Source organism: Camellia sinensis, chromosome 6, assembly GCF_055761805.1.
Source record: "Camellia sinensis isolate YWXY chromosome 6, ASM5576180v1, whole genome shotgun sequence".
NCBI classification, from domain to species: Eukaryota; Viridiplantae; Streptophyta; class Magnoliopsida; order Ericales; family Theaceae; genus Camellia; species Camellia sinensis.
Window position 1 is genome coordinate 91302699 of NC_138966.1, and position 16922 is coordinate 91319620.

Genomic DNA, 16922 nt, shown 5'->3' on the forward strand with positions numbered 1-16922 from the left:
GGCCAATATTTCATAAAGACAAGAAAATAAACAAAAAATAGAGAGTTTTGAAAACCTCAACAACATTGAATATTTGAAAATATTTAAACAAAAACAAGTTCTTTAGCCAACCATACAAATCCCAAATACAATTTCAGAAATGGCAAAGGTTTTCAGTATCAATCTTTTTGTTTTTCCTGTTTTAGAAAACAGAAAAATACAGAAAACAACAACAATACCAAAAGCACAATAATGGGCTTTGCAATTGATGTGCATGCTTGAAGGAATCAGAGTTCTCCAATGCAACACGAGCTACAAATTTATTCAGTCCCTTCAAATGAATTTCTTGTAGTTGAGACTAAGCATAAGCTATAACATATAGCATGACAGTGAAAGTGTGGAGAAACAGAACTCAAAACAAGATTTTTGTTCCAGATAATTCCAACGTAATTATTCTCAATACTAACAAAAGATCCAAAGCAGACTTTCAAAACAAGTTGACTGGAAGCCTTTTTTATGTGAAAAATCAAAAACACGAGGAATAACTTACAAAACGTGGTTCTGCAGTCACAACTCATGCCTATATTTCATCCACAATACACTCCAAAAGGAAAACTTTGATGCTACGTGGTGAACCACAGCTGCCTTCGGCAATCAGTGCTCTGTCATTGGCAGCCATGTGTGCAACAATCTTGTAAATCATCTCAATCTGCCATGTCACACAGTATTAGCAAAATATTTGTCATCTAAGATGATAAAATACTTGGATACAATCATACACAGTTGTTAAGAGAAAAGATGGGTATGTACATCTTCGGGAGCATGGCAACGTTCGGCTACTTCATCGAGTGTTAATGGTTCAACGGGCTCTTTACAGCTGGGAAAGAAATGTAAAAGCATAAAACTAGTCATCAGTGTTCCAAAAAAGTGAAAAGATGAGAACACTGCAAGGGAATTGCATTCACCAAAGCTGGGCCATTTTTAATTATTCAGTTTTCAAAATTTATGCATTGCTAATATAGAGAGTACTAGACCATAAATGGATCAAATTGCCGGGATAAAAGTGGTCAGACTACATGCACTGCGGTAAGGATTGTTCTTTTAACAGTATCTAAGCAGGCTTTTAAGGTCCAGTTCAAGTGTGAGCTCGTGGGTGTTAGTTGGAAGACAAGAAGTAAAGAAAAAATTCCATATATCATATACATATCTGCAATGTTATACATGTGCAGCACTTTGGAGATAAAGAAACAAAGTCTAAGTATATGTTCATTGCGACTAGGAATCATGAAAGAAAGAAATGCAACAGTAAAAAGGGAATTATTCTTGATCAAAATCAGAAGACACAAACACGTCATAATCAATAGCTGTTACCTAAGAAGCTACCACAACAATGCCATCGCACACTCAATGGGTACCCTTCAACCATAAATTTGGATTTATGATATCTATGATATAAAAAATAAATAAAATAAAAACATGATTTTTTCGAAGGCCTTTTCCATTTCAAAACAAATGCACAAGACATCCAGGATTGTCACAATTTTGCAACATTGACGGCATACCTAGCCTCATTGAGTACTTGAAGAACCCGCTTCTGGAGAGCTAGTACTTCTCCTGCTGCCTTTTTCCCAGCTTCCACGCCTGAGATAAAAATAAAATTATTAAAATATCATGAACACAGGAATAATAGGGTGGGAGAAAAAAATCACCCAAAACAAGATGTTCCATATGCACAAATAATTTTTTCAAAACATAGCTTGGTGCAAAGGCATGATTCCTCTGGAAATTTTGTCTGCAGTTCCAGAGCTAAATTTCTAGGGGACAGCAAAAGGAAACAGTTATTTACCAGGTTGATGGTAAGCATTAATGTTGACCAGCGAGGCATAAATCCCAACCGCTCGCTCATACAGTGCTACTAGTGCCCCAACCGATCTAGGTGTCACGTCTTGCACAGTAACTGTAATGGACTCGCGGTCATTGGCATACAGAGCAGACCTTGTTCCCTGCAAAAATTCAAAACCAGTTTTGCGTAGAAGAATTCAGAGAAAAACAAACTAATCTATTACTAATTATTGAATGATAAAGTTAATCCAATTATGTGCAAAGAGCACTGAATGATGCAGCCAGTGTAGATTGGTTCCAGTTAAAAATATTTTAAGGACAAGAAGAAAAGCAAAAGAATGTAAGTCAAGGTCCAGAATCAATAGTAAGCCAGTTCAATATTATAACTAACAGAACTATAACTTTTCTTCAAAAAAAGAAGTCAGTTTCCAAATAAAAAAAATTCACATTTATAAAACAAGATAATATTATACTACAGAAATTATCCACAGGAGGAGCATCTAGCGGTCGGTTCTCTTCAATACGCATGCACCAAAAGTCCACTGTACTTAACCTATGGAATGGCAAGTTCGCCCTGTTGTGCATGCAGCAGACATTTTATAGTATGCCTAACAAGTAACAACCAATGGGATGTAAGGTTCTCACTGTTGTGCATAAATCAGACATTTAGGGTGCTTAATGACCAATGGTTCGAGTCTATACTTTATAACTCATCGTGGATATAAACAGATAAAGATTGAATATTCATCACAAAGCTCATTAACACCTCTAGGGGCTAATCAGTAGCTAATGACCTGTCATCACATCCAAAGTTCAAAGGGAAATGATTCAGTCAATATAAAACCTATAGGGATTAGGGAGGTCAGCCTTGCATCAGAATCCTAGAGGGTAGTCAAGATTATATTCAGAGCCTCAAAAGAGGTTTCACAAGTCACCCTAAAAATTAATGAAACGTGAAGCCTTTAGTCAGAAAGTCAGGCTTTAGCTTTTCCCCTCCTCAAATAATGTATCATCAAAGATTATAAATGTGGTCACTTAGCCATTATCTGCACTTGTTGCCATGAATCACATTGCATATACTGATTTACATAGAGCACATATCCAATCTTAATATATCACACTAGAAAACGGATATCAAAAAACGAACCTGTAGCATTCCAAACAGGTAGTCACCGCATGTGACACCTGGTTCAAGCTCCCAATCATGGCCAGGGGGTCTATCACGAAGCACTTCAATGAATGTTGCAAAGAAGTTGTGCACACCCTCCCTCAGTTGTTGGATGTAGCTGTAGAAAAGGACATGGAAGGCTTAATCATGGTCTAAATCTGCTGCAGACATATGAAAAAGTATTACACGATAACAAAAACTCACGCATGCTGATCTGTGCTCCCTTTGTTTCCATAGACGGTAAGTCCCTGATTCACCTGTTGAGGTAAAATAGGGGAGGTAAGACTAGCATAAGTGATCAAGAAGTCAACGTCACCACTGTGAAAAGAGGGCCTGAAACATCTTTATTAAAAGCATGCTTCCACTTAGGACAAGAAAGGTTTAACAACTCATCAAAAACTTAAAATTTAAAAGCCAATGGAAAAACACCAAAGTTTCTTCTACTATGATTACCAAAGGATAATAGTGGCTTAAATCAGTATATCTAAGCAATAGAAAAGGGTGAATGGATAAAGATGCATGAATCCTTCTACATCAAAACGTCCACACATTGAAAATCAAGGATCAAATGCTGTTTTAACACTTGGGTAATTGATAGCCAGCAGTCCAATTACTAATTGAATGAATATGAGAAAAGGTACGAGGGTAAGAAACCAGATCTCTAATATCAACTTCTACTTTCCAGTAAGGAAAAAATTGAAGAAAAAAATCTATTACAAGACAAATTTGGTTTAGTAAGAGATATCAAGATATAGTCAGAGCAAAGAAAATTACATGAAGCCCAAAGTAGCTAGAAGACTTGTAATAAAATTTATGCATGTCACCTAGTTAGCCAGATGTGGTAATAGCAATACTAAAAAGTTAGAAAGTCCACCCTAAAAACCAAAATATATTTAAGATGCCTCCAAAGAATAGATCAAAGGAATAATATTTCCTCAAACAACGTTATGACTCCATTTGGCTGTTTCCTGAACCACTGCCAAGTTGAAACTATAATGCTAGGGCGGAAATGGCCGTTCTACAATAAATAACCTTAGTCACACATTCACACTTTTTTAGTTCTCACCAGATACATGGCAATGCTTCAATGTAAATAAATCTAATGCCAGTTAAATAGATAATGACATATGAGTCATCAAATCTTATCCTCATTCAAATTTCAAGCATGTCATATTTCAAGCATGCCATACAAACAAAAAGGGTTGACATGAGATGGTAGAACATACCCGATTACCATCCAGATCAAACTCCTTCCCAATTGATTCCATGACCAGCTGCTGTAAATACCTACTAAATAATAATAGGCTATCCTTGTAAGGAAGAACAACCATATCCTGTGCAAATTCAAAAAAACCAAAACATCAGTGTGTTTGGTTTCAATTTTCTGAAAATTAAGTTTTTTGTTTTTTTTGTTTTTCGTGTTTTTTTGTTTTTAGTGAATGTCGTTAAAATTTTAAGCAATTTTTTTACTTTTTTAGATGCGCCTTACTTAAATGTATCCAAAAAGAAAAATATTTGTAAAAAAATATTTTAAAAAATCAATAAATACACAAGAATACGAAAAATATACTGAATTCTCATTTTTTATTTTTTTTTGATATTTAGTGAATTTTCTAGAGATTTTTTTCACAAATATTATACTTTTTAAGTGTATTTATATTAGAAGTATCTAAAAATTAAAAATATTACTTAGAATATTAAAAATATTTAGTAAAAAAAATAAATAAATAAGTAAAACAAAAAAATTTCAATTTTGTGAAAAGTGAATCTTGAAAATCCAAACCAAACAAGCTTAGGAGCGAAAATGCAATATAACATAGTGAGACAGAAGGCAGATAAAAAGACAAATTGAAGCAATACCTTGGATCCTACTCCATCAGAAGCCCAATACCAGCATAAAGCTAGCAATGCTGCAGGGTTATTCCTCACCTTAAAAAAAAAAAAAAAAATTAGAAACAAATTAATTAAATAAAATCCAAAAACGAGATTTTGATATTCTTTCTCATAATTCCTTATTCCTACTTTTCAGTCAATTATGCAATCTCACGTCAAAGTAGAAATGAAAAATGTATTCCACTATCCTATTTCAATTACAATAATGATATAATGACCACATTTTCTTACCATGTTTTGTTACCATCTCATGTGCCAAAACTACATTGGTAACAAGCACAAGTGGCAAGACTCATTAAAACAATATAGTGTTGACACATAAGGTGGTTCAAAAATTATGGTAAGAAAAGATGGTTATCCTAACATTATTGTTTCAATTATCTTAGAAGGCATTAGAAAACCAATTCAAGAGATATGTCCTCTAAACATAGTGTTTATTTCCCGGAAAAAAAAGTACTGAAGTAGTTGGCAATCCAACTAAATTAAACATGCAGTTCTATCGATTGATCGCTCTCTGGTGGCTACAGCTCTATCAGTTTATCAAAAAGTGGATGAGATACTCCTTAGACATTAAAGCAGCATAACAAACATTTCGATTGATGAATTACACAAAGCAAAGCCAAAAAAGAATGCCAAGTACTGCTTGGGAAACAACTGAATTCAGAACAACATCTGGAGGAAAATTGATAAACTAGAAAAACAAGAATTATAGTGCACTGAAAGATTCGTTGGGTTGTGTAATTTTTGCAATGGTCTGATTGAACAGCTTTCTTGTAATGGTCTAATTTAACAGCTTTCTTGAGCAATTCCAAACCGACTTAATTAATCATTCATAATTAAGAACAGAACCAGCCAATTTTTATCTCCAATTTCATTAGACCTCACAAAAGGTACACAACACTGGTAGGAGACACGCCTCAGGTCCTCAACATATAACAATACCTTTGAATAGCCAAAAAGAGATGGACAACCCTTTGCAAGGCCAGAAAAATAAATATGGAGGAGAAGAATAAGAAGATGAAGAAAGCAAAGAACATGAAAATGCCTTTCCCACATTTGTAGAAAAGCCTTCAGTCAGTAACTCAAATGAAAAAAATACTATCACAAGACAACAATGTTTTATAGTAATATAAGAGGAGGAAATAAATAACAAATCTTTACCACAGTGGTCCTATTTGCCTCATCCATCAATGATGCACCAGCAAGCATTTCTTTAATGTCAATTCCCTGAAATAAGCATTTGTTATAAATTACTGAATAATGGAAAAAATGACACACTGAATTCTGAAAATAGACATAACTGACCTGAAGCGCTGCAGGAAGCAGACCAACTGCAGACATTTCAGAGGTTCTACCACCCACCCAGTCAAACATTGGAAATCTAGCTACCCAACCCTCAATTCTTGCAGTGTTGTCTAATAAAGAATTCTCTTGTGTAATAGCAACACCCTGCACACAAATGCATGAAGAAACGAGTCACATTCTGCAATGGGAATTGGAAAATAAAAATAAAGAAGAAAAAAAAACTTAGTATCTGCTTTTGGAAGAAACACTTCAATCTTCAGTTAATTATGATAAGAAAATTATTGAAGATGAGAAACACTTTATGAGGGGTGAACTAATCAACAGGTCCTCTGATAATTGTGCCGTCTGCCAGAAATTTCAACTTTACGCAGTATGACATTTATACAGCGACAATCAACTATATTGAAGATACACACCTTAAACAAACCTCAAGGCTCCATGAACACTAAAGAAAGTCATGCATGTAACTGTGCACGTACAAGTGTTATCTCCATTACATGACAATGTCACATCATCTCCACGTGGGTTAAATGGTGCCATGTGTTGGACTTGTGAGGTGACACATAGGCCAATAATATACTTCCACATGTCCACCACTTGGGGCAAACCATCAAGCTTGGAAGGCACGTTTATTGTCTTTTTGCAACACCCCTTGGCTTGGCTAAGGAGTCCCCGCTTGAATAATTTACTAATAGATCAAGCGACTATTAAACTTCGTCGATCAACCTCCAATTATCGATCAAGAGATCACTCGGTCCCCCGCTTGGCATAAACTGATCGAACATATGGTCTATGAGAGATCCATCATGAGCAAACTCTCAGCTCATACTTGATTCAAGATAATGATGCCAGAATAACCTAGATTGGAAGTATGACCTAGGATCTCCGCGTAGGATCACTAGTGGATTTGAGGTTCAGATGCTACAAACAAGGGATCATCAAGGTCGCTCAGCCCACCCTTTTTGGGTAACCTCACCTTGACCAATCTTAGAGAGAGAGAGAGAGAGGCTTTGACCAAGACTATGATATCTCAAAGTACGTATCATACCTATCTCTACAACATTACGATACGATCTCCAAGGTTTATCATACCTACCCACTACAATCCCCATGATACATTTCCCAAGGTTTGATCATGGGTTCATTGGGTAGTTGGAATTTGGAAACCACCGGATTGTCGAACTGGGAATGAGCCACTTGTCTAGGGGTGAGTTGGCTTCCATGGTTCTACCCTCTTATAAAAGGGGACCTTCCCCATGCATGCAATAATGTGATAACCCAACCCGTACGCTATTTAATTATACATGTGATTATGTGTTTGATATGAATTTGCAAGTTTGAATATGTGAATTATGTGAATTTGAAATAATATCTGTTGAATGTAGGAATATCTGTTGCAATTACAACTTTGAACTGAAATTGAAAGCCTTAGAGGCGCGATAAACAAAAACCGACTTCATATCTATGATTAGCATGATTTATAGAGTTTACGGTGAAATTTTGAAAAATTATGATTCGTAATGATTAAATTAGAAATTTAAGGGTTAAGTCATATATGTGTTGGTCCTCTTGTGTTCTTCATTTTTGTTAAGAGCTCTAGAGAGTGAGTTAGCGAGAGAAGAAGAGGAAGAGCTAGGGATTGCAAGAGAATCAAGGGGCAAACCATAGATTTGAGCTAAGGTATGAAAATTTACTTATAATCTTTGTCTAACTCATCCTTGTCATGAAATCAAGAAGAAATTGGGAGTTTTGAGCTAGGGTTTTGAGCAATGTAATGACTAGAGCTTAATGCATGAAATTGAACCTCAATCTCTTTATCTTTGTTTGATTTGAGTTCATTCCTGTGATTGATCCATGAAACAAACTTTAGATGGTTCATACAAACAAGATTTGAGGGAAGATCATTCTTGTGTATATGTATTTTGGAACTTGTGTTTGTAAATCATAAATTTGTGAAAAGATGAGACCATGAATCTAATGGTAAGATAAGATTGATATATGTAATGTGGAATTATACCTAAATCATGCTTATATATCATGTTTTGAGTGAGTTTTGCTTTGATTTAGGCTTAGAAATGAGTTTGGAAGGTTTGCATTTTTGTACCATTTTCGGACTGTCTAGGTGTGCCCAGACCGCTTGTGCGGCCACGGGCTCCGCACAAGTGGCCCATGCCTTGAACCAAAAATGGGTTGCACTGTGCGCTTGAGCGGTCAGGCCGGCCACACGTGCGGCCAGGCAAAGGGAAAAAAATCTGTTTTTTTGTGTTGATGCTCCCGACCTCCGAAATGCATTACCAACCGTATTTAAATCCTTTTGGGAGTGAAATGATGATTAGAAACCATTGAAAGGGTTGTGAACATAGTTGTCAAATCGGGATTCGTATCGTGAATCGAAATAGCCTCGTACCGAATCACGAATCGAATTGAATCGTGAATTGTAAAGATTCGGTCACTTTTTCTAAATTACTTAAAAATATATATTTACACATTTAGATATTAAATATATCTTATGAATAAAAAATATTTAGATCTAAATCAACAAAAATGTTATTTTGAATGATAATTACGTAGTTTAATAGGTAGGAAGTTTAACAAAGGTTCCTATGTATGATCACCATCTTATCTTTTTTTCTTTTTTAGATATTTTTTATCAACCATTCTTAATAAAAATAATAACCAAATAGACAAACTATTAATTTCTAAAGTAACAATAATTTACAACGATATTGATATTTGGACAATAAGCATATACTTTTCTAAGTAACAGTGAGCAAATAATAAGAAAAAATTATTTAGAATATTTTATTTTAAAGCTTAAAACGTTTTAAAAGGTATAACTGATCCCACACATGTAATATTCAATTTAATAAAATAGCAATAGATAATTCATAATGTAACTTTAATCTTAAACATCTTTAGAAGATATATTACGATTTTTTGAAGGGAAAAAAAATGAAAAGAAAGGTTAAAAATATGTTGGGTGTAACTGAATCTGATTGGATCCTATTAAAAACTCCATGATCACTAAAATAACAACAAATCATGTATATATATTGGTTATTGTGGTATTAAACGCTATTATAAGTTATATTATGTCATTTTCACTACAAAGATAGAGAAAAAAAAAAAAAAAAAAAAAGTCGAAAATATGTCGAACACAATTTCAAAAATTACATGAATTGTAAAAGGTGAATCGAATCATGAATCAATTGTGAATTGTGCGATTCACTAGAGATTCACTTCCAAAATATATTCACTTATAGATTCGTATCGATTTTGTAAAAAATGCGAATCGAATCGTAAATCGAACGGCGGATCATAAGATTTCGATAACAAAGGCTGTGAATCACTAAAAGAAAAGTGTATATGATGAATGAATTATTTATCGAATATGTGTGTGACATGTTTAGTATAGGGCATGTGCCAGAGGAAACGCCACAAGATCGATCACACTGTGAGTAAAACCAAGTTTGGCATACACAAAATAATCAATCTTTTCATCTTTATCTTTTTTTCATCACATCACCTCTCTACTTTTCTGCACATCTTTTCGTAAAAAGACAAAAAGTACACTTATTTAGGTCATTCCAAACTTGGCCTAATAATATCATACATATATGTTCTTTATTGTGTACCTCGAACCATGAACGATGATTGGTGCTGACATTGTGATTTGTTTGAAATGAGAAACCTCATTAATATTATATGATTGGACCCGAGGCTATTTTGTTATATGTTGGGCCCGAGGCCGTTTTGATAAATGTTTGGCCCGAGGCCGTTTTGATATATGATTGGGCCTAAGGCCGTTCTATTTATACGATGATGGATATTGTGAGAATTTTATGATTATCTATTTACACTGTTTTACTGCATTATTGCTCATTGAGTTTCGCTCATCCAATTTTATGTATGCACATGTAGGTAATCTACAGCATGAAGCACACCCCTAGGGTCAACTTCAGGAGCTATTCTTTTTGTGACCCAATCAAGTCATGTCTCCGAGATGGAATTTTGTCTTTGACTCACATTATACTTTGACTTTATTTTGATTTGCTAATGTGGTCTTGGGTTTGTAAACATTATGCACAAATTTCCTTTGATACCTATATTCTTTTGCAAGGGCATGCAAATGATGTGATTGGGTAACATTTTGCACATATTGGCATAGCTCAATGGACTCATTCTTTTGTTGTATACTTCTGCTTTCAGCCCCATTACTATAATTACTCTGTATGTTTGTTTGAGGTTGAAGGTAATCAAGTAATTACCGGCCGGTTATGACCCAAACTTTTAGAGCAGGTTCGGGTCATGACAAATAACAAGCCAACTCCACTTCTCCATTGACAAGCTCAAAAGCACCTTCTACTAGCACCCTCTTGGTCCAAGATTGCCTTAATTCTCTCCTCTTCCGCTTATGGTGATCTTTCGGCCAGCTAAGTGTCTATCATCTTCTCATATCCCCCTCTCCGGCAACCTCAGGTGACTGATCTTCCACATTATGTATGTATATAATAAATATAACCATTCCAATACTTCTAAACACCAAAGTTTGTGAATAACAGGAAAAATTGTTTCTATCATCTACCATTATGACATATTACAATCAAATAACTCTAAGCCATTTAAACCAAAGCATCTGAAAAAAACCTAGTACCATTACACTTGACTGACTATATTGGACAGCTGGGCCCAAAAATTATGACAGCTAAAAGTGGGAAATCATGAAGTTCACAAGTAGCAACCAAAGTTAAACATGTACAAAATAAAATTCCCTATCAGTATATGAAAAATTATTCTACACCTGTATGGTCACTCAAGTTTCAATATCTTGTAAAACTTTGCCTCTAAGTTCAAAACAAAAGAGTATATTGTACTAATACTCTGAAAAAGCTGCGAAAACAATAAAAGCAGAGACAAGAACCTGAGATCAAGACCTGTTTTGCAAAATCCAGGCCAGATTCACGGAAAGCCTTCTGTACTTCCAATAAACCATTTCTAGTTTCCGGAGTACCTCCACTCTGAGTAGAATTGGAACCAACAACATATTAGCAACTGCTTTATACTATAACTAGTGACAACTAAAACAACAACAAAAAGAGAATGATTCCAAGCAGACCTTTGATATCACTATTACAAGCGTAGAAGCCAATTCAGGACCAAGCTGAGCAATCTGATGATCAATGCCAGCTGGATCTGTATTGTCAATGAACCTTATCTGCCAAAAGAACAAAAGTATGCAAATCATTGTTGTCAAATCGGGATACGAATCATGTATCGTTTTTTAATTTTTCTGAATTGTGTATCGTAAGATACTTTAATATCTTTAGAAATAGGTAGAAAAATAAATATAATTGTAAAAAACAACTATCTTGTGAGAATAAAGACTAAACAATGTATAATTCTGTCAATTGCAACAACAAAGTACCTTAAATTAAATATATATACATGCAGCAATACATATTATCTTCACAAGGCATAAATTAATAACACAAGATTCTTAATAACATACAATAGATATATAAAAAATGTCGAGAAATAAACTAAAAAGTACCATTCTCAACTCAAAAATAGCTTTTTTAAAATAAGTTAATGGAAATTTTTGACAATATTAAATTACATAAAATAATTTGAATATTTTTTTTTTTCAAATTTGCTAAAGAAATTTAAGTATTTATGTAACATACCTATCGCATTATGTATTGCGTATCGTATATAGCATCACGTATCGTATATGTATCGTAAGATACATTAATTTAAGATACGTATTGATAATAGTATCGATTTCCTTTTGAAAAGTATCGAATCGTAAAATAAATATCATGAATCATAAAATACTGACAATACTAATGCAAATAAGTACCTAGAAAAATTATTAGAAATAAATGTTCCACTACAACATTGTTACATACCTTGAGAGGCGGATTATCAGGAGCCAGTGCCTCTGCAACAAACTGTGGTCCAAGGGCAGAACCTCCAATTCCAACAGAAAGTACATGGGTAAAGCGACCCTCCGGAGAGGATGGGGGCTTAATCTGCAGTTTTACACCAAATATCATATATACAACACAAGGCCCTAAATCTAAAGCTCTGCCAACAATGTAATGCAGAAAATACTGTAACATCCTGGAGTTCTTAAGTAGCACGCACTTATGCTATGAATCACACCCATATGGCAGAAGGATCAAGGACTAGAGAGGAACTAGGCCACCTTAAAAAAATAATTGAGAGCGACAGAGAGAGAGAGAGCGCATTATTAATGAATGGTACAAATATGGAAGAACTAGAAGTATAGATTTAAAGGAATTGGTCATCTACTACAATGAATGCATAAAAGTCCTCCATATTCTTCATACAGCAACAGAATTACACCAAGTTCAGCAAATCTCAAGTTTCCAAAGCTGAACGAGTGATCCTAAAATTACCAAGAAGAAAATGCAACAAACCCTAAGAGCATGGAAGCATATCACTAATTCATAATAGAACTCTTTATACTGCTAAATATCTAATTATGTGCAGTGTTATGCAAATTTGAGTTTCCATCATCCAAAGCATAAGTCACAAATTGTAGAAAGGGACGGACGTTTCTGCCAACCACTCCAACAAACATAGAAAGGAATCGGCACAATCATCTTGAATCAAGATTTAGCTAAATCAACTCCCAATCCACGCCTCTCCAGTACATCAAGTATTTACATTAAAAATTTTACTATTATGGATATAAAATTGTGTTGGAGTATTAAAAATATGTTTTATTGAGGGCTTTCTGTCATTCTTGGAGGGATTTTTCATTATTGAAGCTCTGCATTAATGCAGTTCAAAAAAAAAACTCTACCGTAGCGTTTGGTAGAGTTTTGTAAATGTGATTTGAGAGTATGAGTTGTATTTTGAGTTTGTGTGTTGTGGAATTATGATTTGAGTGTACAAAATTTGTTTGGTAAAGAGTTTTGAAAAGAATTTTAATTTGAGTGGAGAATTATTGATGTGACATTTGAAATTTGATACAAAAATTTACAACTCATACAACTCAAAATTATTTTAAAGCACATAAAAAATTTTAAAATTTCAAAAAATATTTTTTTCGATTATATATCAATTGCAAAAAAAAAAAAAAAAAAAAAAATCACTATTCCGGTCAACCCGTCGAACGTCCCGTTTTGGAAAAAAAAAATAGAAACACGCGCTCGATTTTGACAGAACAGACAGAGCGTTTTGCAGAGCTATGGAAAATTAATTCCACAGCTCCATCCAAACACCATACTCAAACTACAACGTTGAATCACATTTTGAAATTACAACCAAACACAGCCTACATTATTCAATAAAGAGTGGTTGTGTGTTCCTTTATTTTGTAAATGGGTGGTTGTGTGTTCATCTTTCCATGGCACTTGAATTCTTCAAGTGGGTCTACTTCCAAGGCAAAAAAGCATTGATCATATGAAACAAAAACAAATGAAACGACGAACTCACACCTTGCGAATTCTTCAAAAAGCACTACAATCCCCGTTTGAGAATTGGCTATTTTAGTTGACTTTCTAGCTTTTACGAAAAGGCGTGTAGAAAAGTAGCCACAGTGAAGTGACAATTTGTAGTGGCATTTTGGCTAAAAACAGCCACAGAACAAGGATTTCATTACCGGAGGGGCCAAAATTTGAATTAAAAATTTTCAGCATATACACTACCAAATATGTATATATAATATGATATGTAAGTTATATATACACACAAAAATAAAAATAAAAATAAATCAAACACTATGGAAGTAATTTGGTATTGGATGAAGATGTTTTTAAAATAAAAAGAGAATGCAAGGTCGGAGAAGAGTGAGACGTAATTTTTGTTCAAACAAGCCGCATCCTTCACATAAGTGTTCTCCTAGTTCTATCCCTGGCTAAAAACCAAAGTCCGCAAACGGGGCCTGCTCGCTCACTCTCTTTTGATGAATTGCAATAGAACTACAACATAACAAGTATGCTCCAACAAACACACTTAATTAAGCATTCTCATCAATTCTCTACCAAAAAAAATCCACAATTTGAGTGAAAAAAACTGACCTTACCACTGACGACATCGTCGGCGAACTTGCGAACAGCTTCAAGCGTGTTCTCAATCTGCAACCTCAGGATCGACTTCGGAGCAAGCTTAGGGTTTCGAAGCCAATAATGCCCAACCATTCGCCCCTCATCAGGATTCGCAATCGATCCCTTTTCAAGCTCTTCCATGGCTTTGAAAGCCGCCTGAAACTTGGGCTCCATCTCCTCCACGAACTCGTCCGTGAATCCGATTCGACTCACATCCAAATACAGCCCCAAATCCTTGTGCTGATAGAGCCAGTCAACGTATCTCCGCCACAGCTCTCTCGGATTTTTCAACAACCCTTTCTTCTTCTCCTTCGATAAGCCATCGTTGGTACTCGACAAGCTCGCTGGGATGTCTCGAGCTACGGACTGAGGAGAGAGAGTTGAAGCTCGATCGAAGAACTTCGATCGATTGGGGAAAGCAATCGAATCTCTTGAAGGTAAAGAAGAGGGGGTTGATTTTGGTGTGAACTTCTCGGGTTTGAGTGTGGATGAAGAAGAGCTGAGACCAGAGATCGAAGCCATTGTTGAGAGAGAGAGAGAGAGAGAGAGAGAGAGAGAGTTTAGGCCATTGAGTTTGGGTTTGGGTTTGATTGTGGTTGGGAAGTGAACGGGGGAGAGCTTTTTGGAAGGATGTCTGTGGGGTGAGTTTTGCTGCTGTAGTTGATGTCCAAACTCTGGAGTAGTTCAATATTGAAAAATATATATATTTACAAAATATTAATTTTTCAAATTTTAAAATAACTTTTACTCTTGGTTTTAATTTTTTAAATTTAATTTTATAAATATTTCACTTTTTAAGTATATCTAAGATTAGTTGCATCTGAAAATTAAAAAAAAAATTATTCAAAATATTAAAAAAAACTACTAAAAAAAATATAAAAAATTAAAAAATCAATTTTCAAAAAATTAAATTCTAAATATTGGAACTAAACAAAGTGTTTAATATTTTTTTAAGGAAAATTTATTAGAAAATTCTTTTAGTACTTATTTCTCAATTAGTCTATAAGATATTTTTATATTCCATTAAATCATATTATTTTGAATATTTGATCCACCAAATCTTAATTATCATATTTTAAATATTTTATGAAAAATTTTACTCTTATAAATATGTTTTGAGCCCTTACCAAGTTAGTGATATGAACATTCATATTAAATAAATTTGACAGTGTGAATATTTATATTATGAAATATTACACTATCAATGTAACATTAATACACGATTTATTCTATTATTATTAAGGATATTTTGGTAACTATGTCATCCATAGAGTTTATTCGAACGGGAAATTTTATTTTCGCACACTGCTTTCTCTCTTTCCACATATTTTCTCAATACACACACTAAATAAATTTAAATTATCAACTTTCACTCAATACACATCCTACTATATCAAAAATACCCTTACCATCTTCATCCTCCAAACCCTAACCCTAACAAGCCACCATCGCTGTTACCGCTGGTGATACCTCTTTCCCTTCCTTTCACTTCCAATCGTTACCTCCTTCCCTCCTTCTACTCGTCGGCGCCACTTCCGTAACCTCCATCGCCAAAATTGATCTTTGATTTTCTCTTTCTCTCTTAATCGCTAAGTAGGGCTATTACTAGCGCCACCATCGTGACCTCAACCCTCTCCCCTTGATCTCTCTCTCTCTCTCTCTCTCTCTCTCTCTCTCTCAGTTGTGAAGGGGGCAGAAAGTGAAGGTGGCGGTGGGGAGAGACGAAGGCGAAGGAAGATCGTGGCGGTGGGCAATGAAGGCGAAGGGAGATCGCAGTGGTGCACCGATCTTTTTCTCAAGCAAAGGGGGTCGCTGTGGTGGGAAAGAGATGACGGGAAAAGTGGAGTAGGGGAGAGGCAACGGCCATGGATGGTGATAGTGGAAACTAATGATTTGAGAGAGTTAGAGTTAGGGTTTTAGGAAAGGGATATTTTGGTAATTTAATTATAGGGCAAAAATTGAATTAAAAAAATCATTATGTGTGTAGAAAGAGAGGAAGTAGTGTGTATGGAAAAATAATTTCCCTATTCGAACATAAAAAAAATAATTTAGATTAAGTGAAACATAGATAAATAAAGAGGAATTTATGAATAATATCTCATTTCTTAAAAGTATGAAATTATTTTTTGTGTTTTTTAATAACCAAAAACAAAAACTAAAATTCTTCAAGCATGAATAGTCTTCCTAAATTGTAAAAGGAATAAAATAATAACAATAATAATAATAAATTAGAACTAGCTTCTCTCCCGTCCCAAATCGAATTGAAGAGATGTTATCCGGCCAATTGAGACAAGAATAGATTTATTAGACTAAAACTGTACACTTAAATGCTCATTTTTATTTTTTATTTATTTATTATCTTACATGTAAATTATATATATATATATATATATTATTTAATCTCTCATATTCTCTATCTCTTCAATTTATTTAGTTCCTAGGATGATCGAGAACAAGGCTAAGTTTGGCATACACAAAAATAATTCATTTTTTTATCTTTTTATCTTTTTTATCACATCACCTCTCTACTTTTTTTACATATTTTTTTATAAAAAGACAAAAAATATACTTATTTAGATTATTCCAAACAACCCCAAGAGGGGATATTACAAGCCTGCCCTATCCCATTGCCTAAGAACTCTTGGTTAGCGCTACAG

General features: G+C 34.4%; 1 protein-coding gene across 2 annotated transcripts; it reads right to left on the reverse strand.

The window, feature by feature from the left end:
* Nucleotides 1-272: 272 nt before the first annotated feature.
* LOC114276897 (glucose-6-phosphate isomerase 1, chloroplastic-like) lies at nucleotides 273-14945 on the reverse strand. 2 transcript variants are annotated; one of them, XM_082874199.1, is made up of 15 exons: nucleotides 14239-14935; nucleotides 12097-12219; nucleotides 11304-11402; nucleotides 11122-11205; nucleotides 6188-6331; nucleotides 6044-6109; nucleotides 4850-4918; nucleotides 4216-4323; nucleotides 3194-3246; nucleotides 2969-3107; nucleotides 1826-1982; nucleotides 1542-1620; nucleotides 790-856; nucleotides 530-688; nucleotides 273-310 (listed from the first exon to the last, which is right to left on the reverse strand). In XM_082874199.1, the coding sequence occupies exons 1-14, from the start codon at nucleotides 14785-14787 to the stop codon at nucleotides 560-562; spliced, it is 1866 nt and encodes a 621-aa protein (XP_082730325.1). In that variant the 5' UTR covers nucleotides 14788-14935; the 3' UTR covers nucleotides 273-310; nucleotides 530-559. The 2 variants fall into 2 exon arrangements, with proteins under 2 accessions (XP_082730325.1, XP_082730324.1); XM_082874198.1 differs by having other exon boundaries at nucleotides 273-688; nucleotides 14239-14945.
* Between the last annotated feature and the right edge of the window lie 1977 nt (nucleotides 14946-16922).